The 16,204-nt window shown below is 42.9% G+C and overlaps 2 protein-coding genes and 1 long non-coding RNA gene across 9 annotated transcripts; 1 reads left to right on the plus strand and 2 right to left on the minus strand.

Annotated features, from left to right (window-relative positions):
- Positions 1 to 115: 115 nt before the first annotated feature.
- LOC145421993 (uncharacterized) lies at positions 116 to 665 on the minus strand. 2 transcript variants are annotated; one of them, XR_013903358.1, is made up of 2 exons: positions 393 to 665; positions 116 to 317 (listed from the first exon to the last, which is right to left on the minus strand). It is a non-coding gene; the product is annotated as an uncharacterized LOC145421993 (long non-coding RNA). The 2 variants fall into 2 exon arrangements; XR_013903357.1 differs by having other exon boundaries at positions 419 to 653.
- Positions 182 to 4,838, plus strand: gpaa1 (glycosylphosphatidylinositol anchor attachment 1). 3 transcript variants are annotated; one of them, XM_026150811.2, is made up of 13 exons: positions 182 to 297; positions 583 to 703; positions 790 to 969; positions 1,103 to 1,214; positions 1,330 to 1,477; positions 1,571 to 1,672; positions 1,766 to 1,962; positions 2,071 to 2,267; positions 2,374 to 2,527; positions 2,637 to 2,708; positions 2,800 to 2,996; positions 3,666 to 3,836; positions 3,925 to 4,838. In XM_026150811.2, exons 2-13 carry the CDS (start codon positions 630 to 632, stop codon positions 4,166 to 4,168), a joined length of 1,848 nt encoding a protein of 615 aa, XP_026006596.1. In that variant the 5' UTR covers positions 182 to 297; positions 583 to 629; the 3' UTR covers positions 4,169 to 4,838. The 3 variants fall into 3 exon arrangements, with proteins under 3 accessions (XP_026006596.1, XP_026006598.1, XP_026006597.1); XM_026150813.2 differs by having other exon boundaries at positions 2,803 to 2,996; XM_026150812.2 differs by having other exon boundaries at positions 250 to 297; positions 543 to 703.
- Positions 4,839 to 5,796: 958 nt separating this feature from the next.
- Positions 5,797 to 15,741, minus strand: sharpin (SHANK-associated RH domain interacting protein). 4 transcript variants are annotated; one of them, XM_080293076.1, is made up of 9 exons: positions 15,145 to 15,741; positions 11,779 to 11,953; positions 9,403 to 9,495; positions 9,153 to 9,294; positions 8,959 to 9,049; positions 8,576 to 8,861; positions 7,394 to 7,488; positions 6,779 to 6,883; positions 5,797 to 6,684 (listed from the first exon to the last, which is right to left on the minus strand). In XM_080293076.1, the coding sequence occupies exons 1-9, from the start codon at positions 15,406 to 15,408 to the stop codon at positions 6,634 to 6,636; spliced, it is 1,302 nt and encodes a 433-aa protein (XP_080149202.1). In that variant the 5' UTR covers positions 15,409 to 15,741; the 3' UTR covers positions 5,797 to 6,633. The 4 variants fall into 4 exon arrangements, with proteins under 4 accessions (XP_080149202.1, XP_026006602.1, XP_026006601.1 ...); XM_026150817.2 differs by having other exon boundaries at positions 6,779 to 6,886; XM_026150816.2 differs by having other exon boundaries at positions 7,394 to 7,494.
- Positions 15,742 to 16,204: the final 463 nt, after the last annotated feature.

Raw genomic sequence — 16,204 nt, forward strand, 5'->3', positions numbered from 1 at the left:
ACGCGTAAACTCACACGCTAAATGAAAACTACGAGCTTTAGGCATTTAAGAAAAATTTTATGGGAAGTTTTAAACATGTACCTTAAAATAACGATGGAACAGGTTATTCATCGAGTATTTTCAATATTTCTTTGTGTCGTTTTATTTTGTTTTACTTTCTTTTATTTTTAACTTGGTTGAGCGGAAGTCGGTGCGCCGCAGTAATGTTCCCGCAGGAACAAGGAAATCGAAAACGTCCAGCAGCGGCTTCTGCGATAAAGCCCCACCTCTGAAGGTGGATGTGACCAGTGGACACAGGTGGGTTTTTCATATACATTCTGCAAAATAATACAAAGTTATTGTTAAACATCTTAAAAACGCGTTTACAGGGTATAGCGGGTTTAAACATTTACCATTTAGCGAAATCGTCCTGGCTAACCTCAGCTGTCAGTAGATGCTCTGACAATGGATCCCTGGAAGCAATTTCTTAGCTCGATATAAAGGCGTGATTACCGCAGCGTCGAATGGTCATAAATGTCTTCATATCGATGTTTATTCCTCAGCGGCAGCTATCCTGACGGATTGTTAGTGTGTTTCCTTCAGGATCCGCCAGTAAACCCAGGCTTTGGAGTAACGTTACAGCTGATAATATGGGGCTGCTATCTGACCCAAACAGAAGACGGGCTTTGATCAGCATGCTGACTCGCCTCAATGCCCCAATCTGGTGAGCTTTAGTCAGTGCGAACCGTCTGCCTACTTTCGTTTAGCTCTCTCTCTCTCTCTATTAATATTACTTCTGTCTTGTTTTAGTGTGGTCTGCTACTTTGCCGGTGTGGCTTGGTTCATGGGTTTGGCCTTTGAGCCGTTCACTCTGCGGACATACATGTCAGAGAATGCCATGGGCTCTACCATGGTGGAGGAGCGCTTTCCAGCTGGGGAGAGAGCGCTGGCCACAGGGAGGGAGTTTGCAGCCCATAAGAAGAAAGTTGGGTAAGGTTTACTATAAGCTTGTGGGTCTTTATGCAGTTTGTTCCTAGTTTTTTGTTGTTTTTTCAAACTCAAGTCTAGGTAGAAGTCTGATCGTTTTTAGTGTAATCTTGTTTGACTATTTGCTTCTCTGCAGTGGGATGCCAGTGGACTGGCTTGTGAAGAATATGCAGGATCGAGGACTGGAAGTGTTTACTCAGAGCTTCTCTCGCACACTACCCTTCCCTGATGAAAACAAAGAGCGATATGTACGTTTATCGTGGAAAACTGATTTTGTTCTCAGCAAGAGACAGACTGGTGTTTGCATAATCTTTATGAATATTTCATGACTTTGTTTTTGGTGCTGTCTCCTCTTCTTGGCAGATTGTAAAAGGCACAAATGTATATGGTATCCTTCGAGCTCCTAGAGCTCCACGAACTGAAGCCTTGGTGCTGAGTGCTCCCTGCAGCCCAGGTGATAACAACAACCAGGCTGTGGGACTGCTTCTCGGCTTGGCTCAGTACTTCAGAAGTGAGTACAACACTCATTCCCCTCTCCTCCTCCACAATTTGAATGATGCTGCAGTTGCTTTTCTTGGTTTAATGAATGTTGTTTTTTTAATAGATCAGATTTACTGGGCAAAGGACATCATCTTCCTTGTCAATGAGCATGATTTGATTGGTATGCAGGCCTGGTTGGAGGGCTACCATCACACCAACACTACAGGTGATCAAACACGTGTATCTAGTTACAGTACAGTAAAATAAAGGAAAGAGATGTACAACTAAGTTAACTTTACTGCTGAAATGGTTCATCCAGGTATGTCGTGGTCTCCATTACAAGGCCGTGGCGGATCAATTCAGGCAGCACTGTCCCTGGAGCTTAGCAGTGATGTCATCACCAGTTTGGACCTGGTACTGGAAGGCCTCAATGGCCAGTTACCCAACCTGGACTTAGCAAACCTCTTCTATGCCTTTTGTCAGAAGATAGGAGTTCTTTGCACCATCCAGGGCAAGGTAAATGCTTATAAACAGACGCACTCTGCTCTGTGCATGGTTAGCAGAGTGCTAAGATTATGTGTTGGAGAGTCGTTATGTAGCTTTTCTTTGTGGATGTGTTTACAGCTGCAAAGGAACGATTGGGATAGCGTGTCAGGGTACAACCACGCTGTGCAGACTATGATGCTGATGGTGATGAAGCAGGCCAGTGGGCGGCCCTGGGGAGACCACGGCCTGTTTCTGCGCTACCACATCGAAGCAGCAACCATCAAGGGTGTCAACAGCTTCCGGCAGTACAAGACTGACGCCACTACCATCGGCAGGTCAGAGATGGTGTATACTGATTTTGTTTATATTTAAGGCTTTTATGTTCTGCTTGTAATTTGACACTTTTATGATCTTTTTTTTGTCTAAATGAATGTCCTGCAGGCTGCTGGAAGGAATGTATCGTAAGCTGAATAACCTCCTGGAGCGCCTGCACCAGTCCTACTTCTTCTACCTCATGCCGTCACTCTCTCACTTTGTCTCTATTGGATACTACATGCCAGCCTTCGGCCTGCTCGCCGTTATTCTGCTGCTTCGTGTATCCTGAAATAAAAATGAAATGAAATGTATAAAAGAAACCTAATAACAGCTGAGAGCAGGGTGGGAACAAATTCAACCTTCAGTTTTTTTCCTTGACTGTAATACAGGCATTAGACTTGTGGGTTCAACTCAATACTCCACCATCGACAACAGAGGATGGAGTTGCTGACATTGATCAGGTTAGACACACGTGCTAAGACAAACTCATCAAAACTGAACCTGAATTTTGCTGGTTAAGCAACACTTTAATAAAAATCTGCTTCCTTCCAGCAGTCCAGTCCAGGAGTGCTGTCGGTGTTGACTCCTCTGGTGATCAGCCACCTGACAGGAGTTGCTCTGTACGCGCTGCCGATCCGTTTTCAGGAGACTGCTGTCGAACATTTCCCTGTGTCTGAGACCGAGGCTGTGGTTCTGACAGCAATTGCTATTTACACAGCAGGCCTGGCGTTGCCGCATAACACACACAGGTACTACATTGTGTGTGTGTGTGTGTGTGTGTGTGTGTGTGTGTGTGTAAATTGATTTTCCTTGTTTATTTCCTTGTACATTTTATTAAATACACCTGTCCTACTGCTTGTTAACCCAAATATTTAATCAATCAATCAGATGATAGTAAGAAGTGGTTTGTCTGAGTATTTCACAAACTGCCCACACAACAATCTCTAGGGTTTACAGAGAATGATCAGAAAAAGAGAGAAAAATATCCAGTGAGCGACAGTTCCTGATGTCAGAGTAGAGTGACTCGAGGAGGGCAAAACATTAATGTACAAACTATGAAACTGAGTTTTCAGTATGAGCACAGATTCAAATCATTCAGGGTTCTCACACTGAGTTATGTATGCATCAGTGCACACACTTAAGAGACATCCACATAGGAAGTGATTTCAAAGTGACCAGAAACCACAGAAAGTCAGTAGCACTTGGTAACTTTAAGTTAAAAAGGGGACGGCGACGTAAAATCTGTGGGGCCCGAATGAGTCGATCAACTAAAGTGAGCTTCCTGTGTGGATTACCCCTCAAAGTTCAGTACATAAAGTTAAATTGTAAACATGTCAAAACATAACTTTTAGTTGATTATCAGACAATGGCTAACTTGACGCAGGAGATTAAGTGAGCTGTTGTGTTGTTTGTTGCAGACTGCTGTCGGGGGAGGGCACGGAGCAGGGCTGGAGAGTGCTGAAGCTCGTCGCGGTGCTGTACCTGGCTGTGCTGCTGGGCTGCACTGCCCTCATCAACTTCTCCTTAGGCTTCATTCTGGCTCTCACTCTGGTGCCCTTAGCTGCCTTTGTCACACCCCACGTTCCAAAGTAAACACCTGCACAGACACTTTGGCCTTCATAGCCCTCTATCACTATACAGAACTAAAACCGTGTTCTGCTCTTTTTCTCTCTCCAGGGTTTTGTCAGCGTTCATCTTGGTCATCCTCAGCCCAGCTTGCACGCTCCTGTTTTCAGTCTTTTTCTTTCAAGAGCTGCAAGACATGCCTGTCAGCTTCCAAGATGGCTGGTTGCTGTATCTATCAGTCATTTCACAGGGGATCCTGGACCACTCCCTGTACGGATCTTTAGTCTACCCACTCATAGCATTGCTGGTTTATCCATGCTGGCTGCTTTTCTGGAACATCCTCTTCTGGAAGTAGCCCACAGGTCCACTGAAGGGTCTCGTGAGTGCGACCGCCCTCCGAAATGTACTCAGGTCTGTCATTGCTGGGTGAATGTGAAGAATTACCAGTTGAATCCACTGGAGAGGAAAAAACAATGTACTGTAGTTGCCTTGGAGAAGACGCAGCAACTCCAACTCCATGTTTGGACATTTGGTTATTACGTTTACTCAAAATATTTCAGACTTTAAACATCAGAGGCATTTCTGAGTCACCAAAAACTATTTGAAAGTGAGCAAAATGAACTGATTTCTACTTAACATCAGTCTTAGAATTACACAGTATAGCTGCATGAAGGGGATGAGTTTCCCAATAACTATAAAAGTCACCGTTGGGTTGATTTGTGTAAAAGGAGATTTTGATTAAAGAATTTTTTGGGGATTTCTTCTAAAGGTTTTTTGGGGGGATACATAAAGAACAATACAGTTTTTTTTATTAATCATACAGGATGCTAAACATTGACTCGGTACCAACATATAAAACAGTGATATAATGGTAGAAACCATTTTGGCCGTCTGCCTCTTTTTAAAATGTTTGTCTGCATTGGAACAAGCCATCACTACATCTAATATTTTTATACTTGTTGAAATTTTGGTTTGTGTTTATTTCATATTTATGGCTGCCAAAAATAAAATACATTTTGACACCTTCCTGTATTATCACTGCACATACGTACATCTTATTTACTGCGGCAAATACATAAAAACGTTCCATTAGGACAGGGGTGTTCACGAATTTGATATCATTTACCGTGTCACAGAATTATTTAACATTAATCTGTAATATAATAAACATGGATGAAAAATAGTTTTTTTAGTGTAGAAAAACACAAAAAAAGAGTGAAATGACACTTTTCCTACAGAAAGATTTCAGACCTGTTGCCACAGATTAAAAGGACTTCCACAAAGGCCCTGTACAAACATCTGGAGGGTTTACAGAGAACGGTCAAAGACAAAATACCCAGTGAGCTGCAGTTCTCTGGTTAAACATGCCTGTTTGATGCTAGAGGTTGGAGAAGAAGACCACACTGCTTCAAGATAAGACCCAGAAATAACCACATTACAGCAAAGTATGCTGAAGAGCATCTTGAGCCTTAAAGCCGATGGGCTACAGCAGCAGAAGATCGCACCAGATTCTGTTCACCTAGGAGCAGGAAGCTGAGGCTATGATTCACACTGCAGCCTTCTTGAGTATTGATGCTGACCGTGTTCATGCCTTTATGACCACAGTGGACCCATCGTCTGATGGCTGCAGGATAACGTACCATGTCAGAAAACTCAAATCATCTCAAACTGGTTTCTTGATATGACAATGAGTTCACTCTACTCGCATGGCCTCCACAATCACAGATCTCAAGGCAACAAAGCACCTTTGGGATGATGTGGAACAGGAGATTAACATCATGTATGTGTATGTGCAGCTGACAGATGTGCAGCATCTGTACGATGCCGTCATGCCATTCTGATGGATGTTTCCAGCACCTTGTCGAATCTGCGCCATGAAGAATTAAGTTAATTCTGAAGGCAAACAGAGGTCCAACCTCTTACTAGCAGGCTGTGCCTAATAACGTGACATTTGTAGATCTCACAAGAACAGAAGAAACAGCATTTATTTTAATTCCATTTTGTTTATTCAGATAATGTGAGCTTTTACAGTATAATGTACTGAAAACAGATCATTCTTTTGCTGTCACATCTCAAAGAAACAAATTAGATCAGCTGCTAAATGTACAATTACTCAATGCTCCTCTGGTAAAAATAATACAAGTAATACAATGTTATACAAAAATAAAAGCACTCAACAACCCTGTAAATGCATCACAAATCCTTCTCTTTACAGCCACTGCTGCTTCTTTTTTTATTTTAAAAACACTTTTAATATTCTTTTGGCACCAACAGATGTCATATTAACAGACAGAATAGGGTATTGCACAAGGCTTCAACCTTTCTTATCACTTCACAGTTGGCAGACACCGGAGTTTGACATTTCCACAAATTCAGCTCCAATCAAATTTACCTCCCTTCTCTTCCCACCTAAAATAAATATTAGGCTGTCTGTGTTGCTTGCTCCACACACACACGCACGCACACACACACACTCACTAACACCCACGCACGCACACAGGAAAATAAATAGCAAGGAGATCTGGCTCGATGCAGATGTATGTCATGGTCAGGTCATGTCCATATAAACTGTCAAAGCTTCGCGTCAGCAGTTCATCGTCTGAGCAGCGAAGGGTGCAGCTCTGCGTCATGCTACAGCGCTTCAAACGGCCCCGTCTTCAGCAGCCAGCCAGCTGTCAGAGGACTCTCAGTGCACTTGACAGGCTTCGTGTAAGTATTTTGTCAACATGTAAGTGGCAGAATTAGTCTTCTCACTCTGTGTGTATGTATGTGTGCGTGCGAGTGAGTGAGAAGTGAAAACAGGACAGTGATGAAGGGCAGTCAGCTGCTGCTTAAACCAGACTCTCCCCGATCCTCTCGCCTTCCTTTCTCCTTTGTGTGAGATGAAAAAAAGATCACTGTCAGCAGGGGGAGAAGGTCCAGGAGAGTAAAACAAATATTGATTCCCAGGTATCTGTTATAGTACCTGCTGGATAAAGCTCTGTGTGTCAGGTCTGGCTGTAGCGCAGATCTCGCAGCCGGGACGAGATGGCTTGTTGATGAAAGTGCACGAGGGACACGCCCACTCTGTCTGCTGAGTTCACAAACATGTGGAGTTCATTTAGAGCTCTATCAAAAGTAATAATACTGCTTATCTATAATGTCTGTGCTGTCAAGGTGTTCATTATTCGTAATTAACAAATACACCATTACTTTTCTTGCTGGGAACTATGGTTTGAAAAATTAGGTAGATTTTGCATTAACTCTTGTCTGTGGGGATTAAGAGCCCAGAGCCCACCAACACTGACCTATGACTGCATTACAAACAGGTTTACTTTAAGGTTTAATTCACTCCAAGCATAATCTATCCTTTAACTCTTCCCTCCTGGGATGCCTACTAGGGGTAACCCTTGTTTCTCTTTTCTGAACAGAGCAGTTTCTTTCATATTGTAGGCTGGCTTCCAGGACAAAATGACTGGGTCAGTTTATACAGCGTACTAGAGCCAAAACATGTCCTTGTTATTAGGGTGCAGGGGAGTTAATCAAGTTTGGCATTCCTGTGTCCCTGCAATGTTAGAAGCATCATATACTAAACACATACCTGTGTTTTACTCGCTTTGCTGGTATGATCATTCAGCTGCAGCTTCTCAATGTCGAGAACATCTTTGATGTCACCTGGTCTGTCGCTCCCTCCACCTGTACCTGCGGACAACACAATGTTAAACTGGCTGCATCTACATCCAGCTTGAAAGACTTTCACACGCCTACAAAAATCCCAAAATAAAGAATTGTAATTTTTGAATAATATCTTAAGGTTATTTAGCAGCCCCACTCACAAATTCCTGACAGAACATGTATAATTCCTACATTAGGAATTGTTTTCCTGCAGTGTTAATTCAGGTTTGATGACTCTCAAACCGTAGGGATTGTCCGGATTCTTGTATTTTCTCCACATAGCTTCCCCCAAAAGACAGCGAGTAATTAGAATAATTAATCTAATAGCACTTTATGCTCATCAGTATCAGCGGTCATCATGCTTTTCAGGAATTTAGCCGTTACGCAGTCTGGCTTGGATTTCAGCGTAGTACCATCATATCTATTTCCCCTTTCCTCCTGTCATGCTCCTCTATCTGCTCCTCCCAGGGCACCATCGGTTTTACAAATGGGACTCTGTATCTTGGTGCTCGGAAGCACTCGATTTGGTCGATGCCATGTGTGTGGACAGGTGTTCATCCTTCTTGAAACGAAGGTCTATGTTGGTGTTTCGGACACCAACGAAAGACGATAAGACAGGCTGGCAGTTAAAAACGTGGACAGTTAAAGACTGGGTGCAAATCTTCTGCAGTCAGGAACTAATCTGGAAATCACGAGACTTTAATGTGTACACAGGTGACTTTCTACTAGACTTTATGCTTCGTTGACCACGAGTTTGAGACGCAGTAAATCTAAAAGATGATCGAGTCAGCAAACATTGCTCCGGTGTTCGGTCACAGAGTGCTGGCTGCTCGGCGGCAACGCTTCCTCCATGAAGGGTTTCTTTACCTAATGAAATGAAACTAATTATGCAATAACTTCCAACATCCCCTGATTCAGCAGCAGGAAAGGTTCAGTTTATATCAGTATTATCTCAGCACATCAGTGACAAAAAGCTCTAAAGTACTGAGGATGGTTAAGGTGGCTGCGACTGACTCTGCTAACAAGTGTTGTTGTTAATTAGCAGGACCGCAGCAGTGCACTGCAGATGCAACCGAAACATCATCATCGCAATGTACCTTGAACTCACCCTGGTTGTTGTGGGGAAGCCTTGAAGGGAGGGTGTTGTAACCCCTCCAGTCCTGGGAGGTGGGCCCGTTGCCTGGGGGGAGAGGTGTGGTGAGTAGGGCACTCTCCAGGTCCTGCTGGAACAGCTGGCGGGTAATCCGGGCTTGCCGGGCAGAGATCAAGTATAGGTACGCTGTATCGCCATCCTTCTGCACCCCGTAGGAAGCTAATGACCTCGGCTCGGTGCACAAACACTGACCGATCACCCAGCGCTGGACGCGAGGATGGAAACCGTACTCGAGAAATACCTGAAGAAGAAGAAGAAGAAGAAAGGAGGAGGAAGTCAGTGAGTGCAAATTTAAGATCAGCTACATTTCCAGCTGTTGTAACCAGCAGGTTTCTGACCTGTTGCTTGAGTGCAGCCACAGTCATGTAGGGAAACACTTTCACTGTGACGCAACAGGACGAGGAGACATCCTCCACCACCACAGATAAACTGCAACACAGACATGGCACACGGGTAAACCCTGGAAGACACAGCGGTCATAATAATGACCTTGAATAGCCCTGCGCAGCCAAACGTTTCTCCACCTCCTCACCTGATTTCCCCATCTGCGTAGTTTTTTTCCGACAGCTGTATCGTCAGCGCCGCTTTCTGTCGAGCCAGCGCGGACGCGTGCTGTGAAGCAGCTTGCGTGTCGCCGGCTTCGATTGCCCTGGTGAGCTCCAAACACAGCTCCTCTGAAAAGCACAGCACAGCAATTAAACGTGACATTATTAAACTACACTGTGAGTAAAGAGAGAGAGAGAGAGAAAAAAAAAACCATGGCGACAAACATGGATGCTCACCGCTCAGCGGGAGCGAGGCTGAGCTCCACTGCTCCTTCGCCACTGCCGTGTTGTTCTGTTTGCTGTCTGATTCGTATGTATCCACATTTGCAACTGTCAGAGGAGAGATGGAGAAGTTTGTCACTGAAGTGCTTTACAACGCCTTGAAGTCAACACATACCAAGTTCAGCCGATATCAGTGTTTACACTTGCTGCACCGGGTTGATAAAGGTCCTACGTCTGCGCACGTTTATCACTAAGCAACAAAGCAAAAGCATACAAAGACTAACGCCCTATAACAGTTGACCCAAACCAAACGATACTTTATCTCCTCCAACTAACATGTGTAACGCTGCTTTGATTTGATTCCAGCTTTTACCATTAACCTCAGATAGAAAACATCTAAAGTGCTTTTTCTTTGACTTCTCACAGCGTGAGTTACGTTTCGCAGACACAAATTTTTTTTAGGTGCAATACGTTTACAGTATAACAAGGGTCAGTAATTTGCCCTTATTTACTCAGTTTGTTTATAAAGAGTCTTTTTAACGGTTTAACAAATGGTTTTATTCATCCCCTTTAACCTGAGGTAAACCCTATTTTCACGTTTTTATGAAAAGAAAAATGTAATAAACAAAAGTATGAGGGGAGAGAGAGACAGGCAAAACGGGTAGAGAAAAAAAATAGATTGTTCATCAGCATGCCGCCACCAGAGGGCGCCTCAGGTTTTATTTCTTTGATGGATTATCAACATTAAATCAATTCTTTACAAACAAGAGCTCTCAGCGGGCTACACTGACACTTTAATGTTTTATGATGTTTTTATTACAACATGCTGACGTCAGCATTGTAAATATGGGTAGCAAGTGTAGTTTATTAATCTTTTTGAGTCATTGTGAAGTTATATAATCTTATATTGAAAAAATGTTTTAAAGAAGAAAAAAAAAGCTTATGTCCCCCAATGACCAATATATTGCTTTACAGTTTTTTTCTTAATTGGTGTGACCCTAACCTTTGACCTATGACCTTGAAGCATTAAATACTCGAATAGTGTATTTTATCATCTTCACCCACATGATTGGAACCCAACTGACTGAAATCTTTGGCTTCTGTAAGCTGAAAAAACATTTATTCATGCTATGTGTGACTTTTGCAAAGCTTTACGGCGTCATTGTGACGTCGCAGGGTCTCCATGCCCTTTCATATGACATATTACTCCATATGTGTTCTTGGATTTATTTTCACGGTCATTTGAAGGTCAAGGTCAAATGCTTAACCAACCTAGGTACTCATGTCCCCCAAGGCCTACTATGTTGTTGCAAAATTTGAAGATGATCCATGAAAAATTGTGGTTAATTTAAAGTTTGTACTGATTTCCACATTTGGTATGACCTTTAACTTGACCTGATTCTGGCATCTACCATCACAGGAAATTTGAAAACGATATCTTGAAAACTCAGGATGCTAGACTGTTAGGAAACAGACCGATTACATACTCTCTCCCTTTGGGTGGAGGCTTGAAAGCATTTTGTTTGTTGAACTGTTACAGCAAAAACTGAGTGCAACACAGATTAAGACAAAAAGTTTTGCGTCATTGTAAAAAAGAACCAGTAAGAAACGGTTTTGCTGTGTATGCACAAAGTAAGGACGCTGATGCTTTGTGCTTTCAAGAGATTTGCAGTTCATCAAAGCTGATTCAAAATGGACCGTTGCCAGTCAAAACGCAGAAGAGGATCCTTTACTCAGCAGATATTTGGGTGAAAGTTGAACTGAGTTTTCAAATTGAAGCAACACAGCGGAAAAAAATGCGTCACAGGGAACAGAATTGTGAAATACACTTTACGTCCTCTCAAACCACTCGTTAACAAATATCTAATTAGTTACAGCAAACATGGCAGAAACTGTGCAACTAAAATCGACTAAAATAGGTTGCTGTTTGCTGGATTTGCTTTAGTAGAATTGTGCAGCAGCTGTGGTTTAAAATCCACAGCTCCATGTTTTTAGGCATGGTCAAGACGACCTGCTGAAGTTGAAGGAGTCAAGTGACTGTATGCTCACTGGCTGCTTTGTTAGCTACACCTTTTTCAACTGCTTGTTAACACGAATCACAGGACAGGACCTCGGCACATTTTGGTATGTAGACATGGTAGAGATGCCCTGCTGAACAGAGTATCACAACAGGGGAGAAGGGTGATCTTAGTGACCTGGACCTTAAAATCTCAGAACAACAACCAACAAAAGGCCTGGTTTCAGTTACTGAGTCTTTAGTCCTAATGTTTACTAAAATGGATTTTTGGAAAGGATGTACAATGTTGTTTAATGAGTGTTACATTTATATTTGACTGATATAAACCATTTTTCATTTTATCGGAAATAAAGAAACAAAATTGTCAAACTGACCTCTGTGTGCCTCTCTTAGTGAAGACATCATCACGGTGGCCCACTCCTCGGCCTCTCGGTCGCAGCGGAAGTTGAAGCGGATGCAGTCGTGAGGCGGAGCAACAAGACGCATCTCATGGCAGCGAGAGGACTTGACCTCATACTGCACAGAGCGCAGGTCAAACTCTGCGATAAACTGCAGGCAAAAACACAAAGTGATGTAAGAAAATTTCTTCCCCATACGTTAGCTGAAGTGTGACAAATGAATCCTAGAGCCAAAAACTCAGTTCCAACACCAACAAGTCAAATCACTTTCGTTTGCATCCACATGACTAATTGTTTAATATGTCAAAAAACACCTCAAACCTGAAAAGCTAACGAATGTTTAGCATATTAAAAAGGAAGACCCTCCTTTGCACTGAACAAGAGCTGAGGGAGGAAAAAAAACAAACAGTAGATGCAACAAATCCAAACTGCAGTTCTCTTTGGAGGACTATCACAGTTTAATAGAAAGGAAACAATCCCCTGATACATGGCAAAATGAAGCATGTGAAATCCTCACTTTGACAGAGAAAGACGTGTCATCAGTGAGTGAATTTGGCAGCAGAGATTTCTTTTACACACAATCCGTCTTGGAACATTCACTGTGGCAGTGGGATCTTCAGGGCACAGACAAAAGCCGGGAAGATGGATTTGCCTTCTGCCGGAAGGAATGCATGCACATTGTCTGATACGATAACGCGGGGTGGCTGTCAAGTCTTTGAGCTGAGACAGACGAGCTAAAAGAAGTTGAATCAAGACGTGTTTCGGTAGTCGAGGGGGAAATCTGTCAGAGTGGAGATGCAAAAGCAAATTCAGAGCCTGTCAGAGTTCAGGAAGATGACACACAGTGAATGTGACAAACAGAGGGCAGATCTGGGAGTTAAGTTATGATCTGGCCAGTCAGACACTGTGCAAAGTGAGGTGAGCTTAAGCATGTGTGCCTTTTTTGTTTATTTTATTGCCAGTATTGAGAAGATTAAACTTGTGTTTGTATTGAAATGTCTTTTGCATGCCACAATCTGCGAATTGATCCTTTGATCGTCAAAAAGTAGTAAAAAAAAAAGCACAATTATGTGAAGCCAAACAGCTTTAAATGGCTTGCTTTGCCAGATTAATTGTGCAAAAATACACGTTTAGTCTCACAGACTGCTTAGAATTGGTCGGTTTTTAAGTATTTAGTATTTAAGATCAAAGCTTTATTTAAACTGAACAAGTTGCTGTTACTGAAAGAGAGACAATAAAACATAAAAACAAGCAGTAAATTTGAAAAATGACCGTATGTCATGCTCGAGTCTGAATGGTGGCCCTTTGCTGCATGGGCAAAAACTGTCCGAAAAATGTGTCTAAATATCATATCATAGATCTACAGTTTCATATTAGGCTCCATGATTTATTTCATGGTGTCACACGTTACATTTTGCGGCAATACTTTTTAATTATTTGGATGACGGTGTGCAGGCTTGCATAGGTAGCTCTGAACAGCAGCAGGACCATCCGAGACAAATCGAGGAGCTTGCTCCTAAACGAAGGGCTGACACACATAGACACACACACACACACAAACACAGCAAATTATGCCAAACACAACAGGTTCAAACGCCACAAACCACACAAGAACCATGGGAAAGAGTATGGAGACACTTCACGAATGAGAAGCACTAAAGATGCGAGAACTAATCCGACATTAGAAGTTGAAAGTACTACGCTTACATTTGGTGTTTTATACAGCCTGTAAACATTCATTTCTTCTTTCTGCTGCTCCATTTAAGGGCCACCACAGCGCATCACCCGCCTCTATCTCACCCTATCCCTACCATCTTCTTCTGTCACATCCGTCATCCACCATACATCCATCAATCTCCTCTATGTTCTTCTTGAGCGTGGCCTCCTAGACTCCCCAATGCTCATCCCTGTCCAATATGTGTACATCCACATCACTGAAAGTGTCCACTGGCCTACAGGAGTAAATAGACTGCAGAGTCCTGGCCTGAAGAGGTAGTTGTGGGCTCTGCATTGTGCCATCCTCTTAGCCAGAGGTTGTTCGATTGTATAAACCACAGCAATCCTCCTGGCTCTTACTTTTTAATCGGGTCAACCAAAGAACCATCCAACAGTGGACACTCTTAGCTCGACAAAGCTAAAAGCTCAGTGAAAACAGGATAGCAACATCCTTCCATGTATTTCAAAAAACTGGTGGTTGCCTGGAGACTGTACTGTTTTTTGTTTTTCACATTTTGTGACGGATGGTAACTTGTTGTGATTAAATGGTTGCCCAGAGTTCACCTGATAGGATACAAATTTTGTGCAAACAGTCGCAGTCTGACTTGGACCGACTGCGATCCAGGCCTGACTTACGCCTGTCTCTAAAATGATTATTTTCTTTTCTTACCTTTATTCTTATTCATCATTTTAGCCAAACTCAAACACTTTCCTGGTCACTTCCAATGAAAATCAAATATATCTTCAACTCTGCCTGCTGTCTTTTTGTTAGAGCCACAGTCAACAATCTAAATGGAAACAGTGGTAAAGCGCTAAGGTAAATGAACCTCTGTGCTCAGTGTGGTTTTCCTGATAAGCCATGCTGTTATTTTTATCTGTCATTACCAACTCTCCAATCACAGGAGGGCTTGAGCACTAAGGTTAGTCACGCCATTAACTGGCTAACAGAATGACTAAAGCTTCTTCTTCTGCTTAAGCCACTGTTTGAATCATTTGGTGTAGAATACCAGTGAATAAATACAGACTTCCTACAACACACATAATGAGAAATGACTTGCCAGTACAAGGCTGAAATCTGCATGTTTGTTCAGATGACAAGAGGATCGTGGAAATTCCCACCTGCCATTTTGCCATTAAGATTTGGAGAGTTTACCACTATAAAGGACTTCCCCCGTGATGCTGTTATGTCGTGGAAGGGCCGAAAATGAAAACGAAACTAAAAGTTTTAGTAACTACACTACTTCTCCGTTAAAACAACAATGTGAGGCTTTTTAAGACCCCCCTTTTAAAAACATACTGTTTGGTAATAAGCACGACACCGGGGAGGGAGTCTGAAGGCTCTGCTATCAGGCGCTTGATTGTCACAGTGGATCCTGGTGTAAACTGGAGGAAAGAGTTTCTGTTGTTCTGAGATTTGTCGTGCCTCAAATTGAATCCACCAAGGTGCACATGTCGTGCTATGAGATCCGTAAAACTGCGCGTAAAGGCCTTTTGTTAGTTAAGAATATAAATGTCACTTAAAAAAGGCGTTTGTGCACGCACACACACACACACACACGTTTAGGTTGATAACAAAAGCATTTGTTCTAAACATACAGATGTGTGTGTGTGTGTGTCTACGCTTACCACACTGCGGTTTCCGCTCGTATCGCGTAAAGCCAGTCGGAACTCTCCGGCCCGGCTCGGGTCCATGCTGAGCTGCAGGCGCAGAGCCTCGCTGCCCGCTCCGGGGAGGTACAGCGGTCGGATCCCGGAATGGCACACCGAAACACGGACGGACATTAAGACTGTACTGCAGCAGGCGGTAGGTGCAGGGCCGCCGCATGCAGCCTGTGGGGACGAGGCAGGAATCGGGGCTGGCGGAGCCCAGCCGCCCGAGCTGAGAGCCATGTCGCGGACACCACGGACGGGTGAGGCTCGGTACTGCTGCCCGTGTCTTCTGCGGGGTTTAACAGGTCCACCGGTGTTTAAAGAGAGCGCGTTTTATCACGGGGAGGCTCTGGCTGTCTCCGCGCCTCGCAAATTCTTCCATGTCTACCCGAAGCCGAGCGACAGAAAAACAAAACAGGAAGCTGAAGAGTACGACTGTAAATCTTCTCCGTAAAGAAACAGCGACTCCAATTTTAAAACAGCGCAATATAAGAAAGATTTAAAACACACACTCGGATTAAAAATAAAAAATATTAATCTCTAATCATCTCTAATAAAGAATTATATCTCTAATATTAATCATACTTGCCTTTGCTTCATGTTATTTATATGCACTGTTCAGAAAAAGAAAATGAAAGAAACAGTCATCCCAGTAGGCTATAAGTTATTTAAGCTTTATGGATGGTAAGACATGGATGTTAACACCCTTTACTAACCCCTTATTAATCCCAGAGTTGGGAAATTCACATTGTTGTAGCAGCATAACAAAGGGTTGAACCTAGTGCAAAACATATAACTTGTTCCAGTTTCTTTGGTTGGATCTATGAAAAATACCAAACATAACATGGTTTGATAGACAAAAAAAAAGAGAGAGTGAAATACTTTTGTACCAGTAAGGTGATTCCCAAAGAGCTGTTAGTCAAAAACCTGACATATCTCGAAACTGTGTGCCTAAAAACAATTTAGGAAACTGGACAAATGGAGGAAAAAAAGAGTGTCGGGCCTAAAAACTATCTAAAACAGTTGAACAGAATCT

The sequence above is a fragment of the Astatotilapia calliptera genome, chromosome 18 (genome assembly GCF_964374335.1).
Source record: "Astatotilapia calliptera chromosome 18, fAstCal68.1, whole genome shotgun sequence".
NCBI classification, from domain to species: domain Eukaryota; kingdom Metazoa; phylum Chordata; class Actinopteri; order Cichliformes; family Cichlidae; genus Astatotilapia; species Astatotilapia calliptera.

Coding starts and splice junctions, on each gene's coding strand:
- gpaa1 (XM_026150811.2), top strand. CDS start 630: ATGGGGCTGCTATCTGACCCAAACAGAAGACGGGCTTTGATCAGCATG. Junction 1,478..1,570: donor CTTGGCTCAGTACTTCAGAA/GTGAGTACAACA, acceptor TTTTTTTAATAG/ATCAGATTTACTGGGCAAAG. Junction 1,673..1,765: donor CCATCACACCAACACTACAG/GTGATCAAACAC, acceptor TGGTTCATCCAG/GTATGTCGTGGTCTCCATTA.
- sharpin (XM_026150815.2), bottom strand. CDS start 15,408: ATGGCTCTCAGCTCGGGCGGCTGGGCTCCGCCAGCCCCGATTCCTGCC. Junction 9,050..9,152: donor TACGCAGATGGGGAAATCAG/GTGAGGAGGTGG, acceptor TCTGTGTTGCAG/TTTATCTGTGGTGGTGGAGG. Junction 6,887..7,393: donor GCAAAGCGAGTAAAACACAG/GTATGTGTTTAG, acceptor TTGTGAACTCAG/CAGACAGAGTGGGCGTGTCC.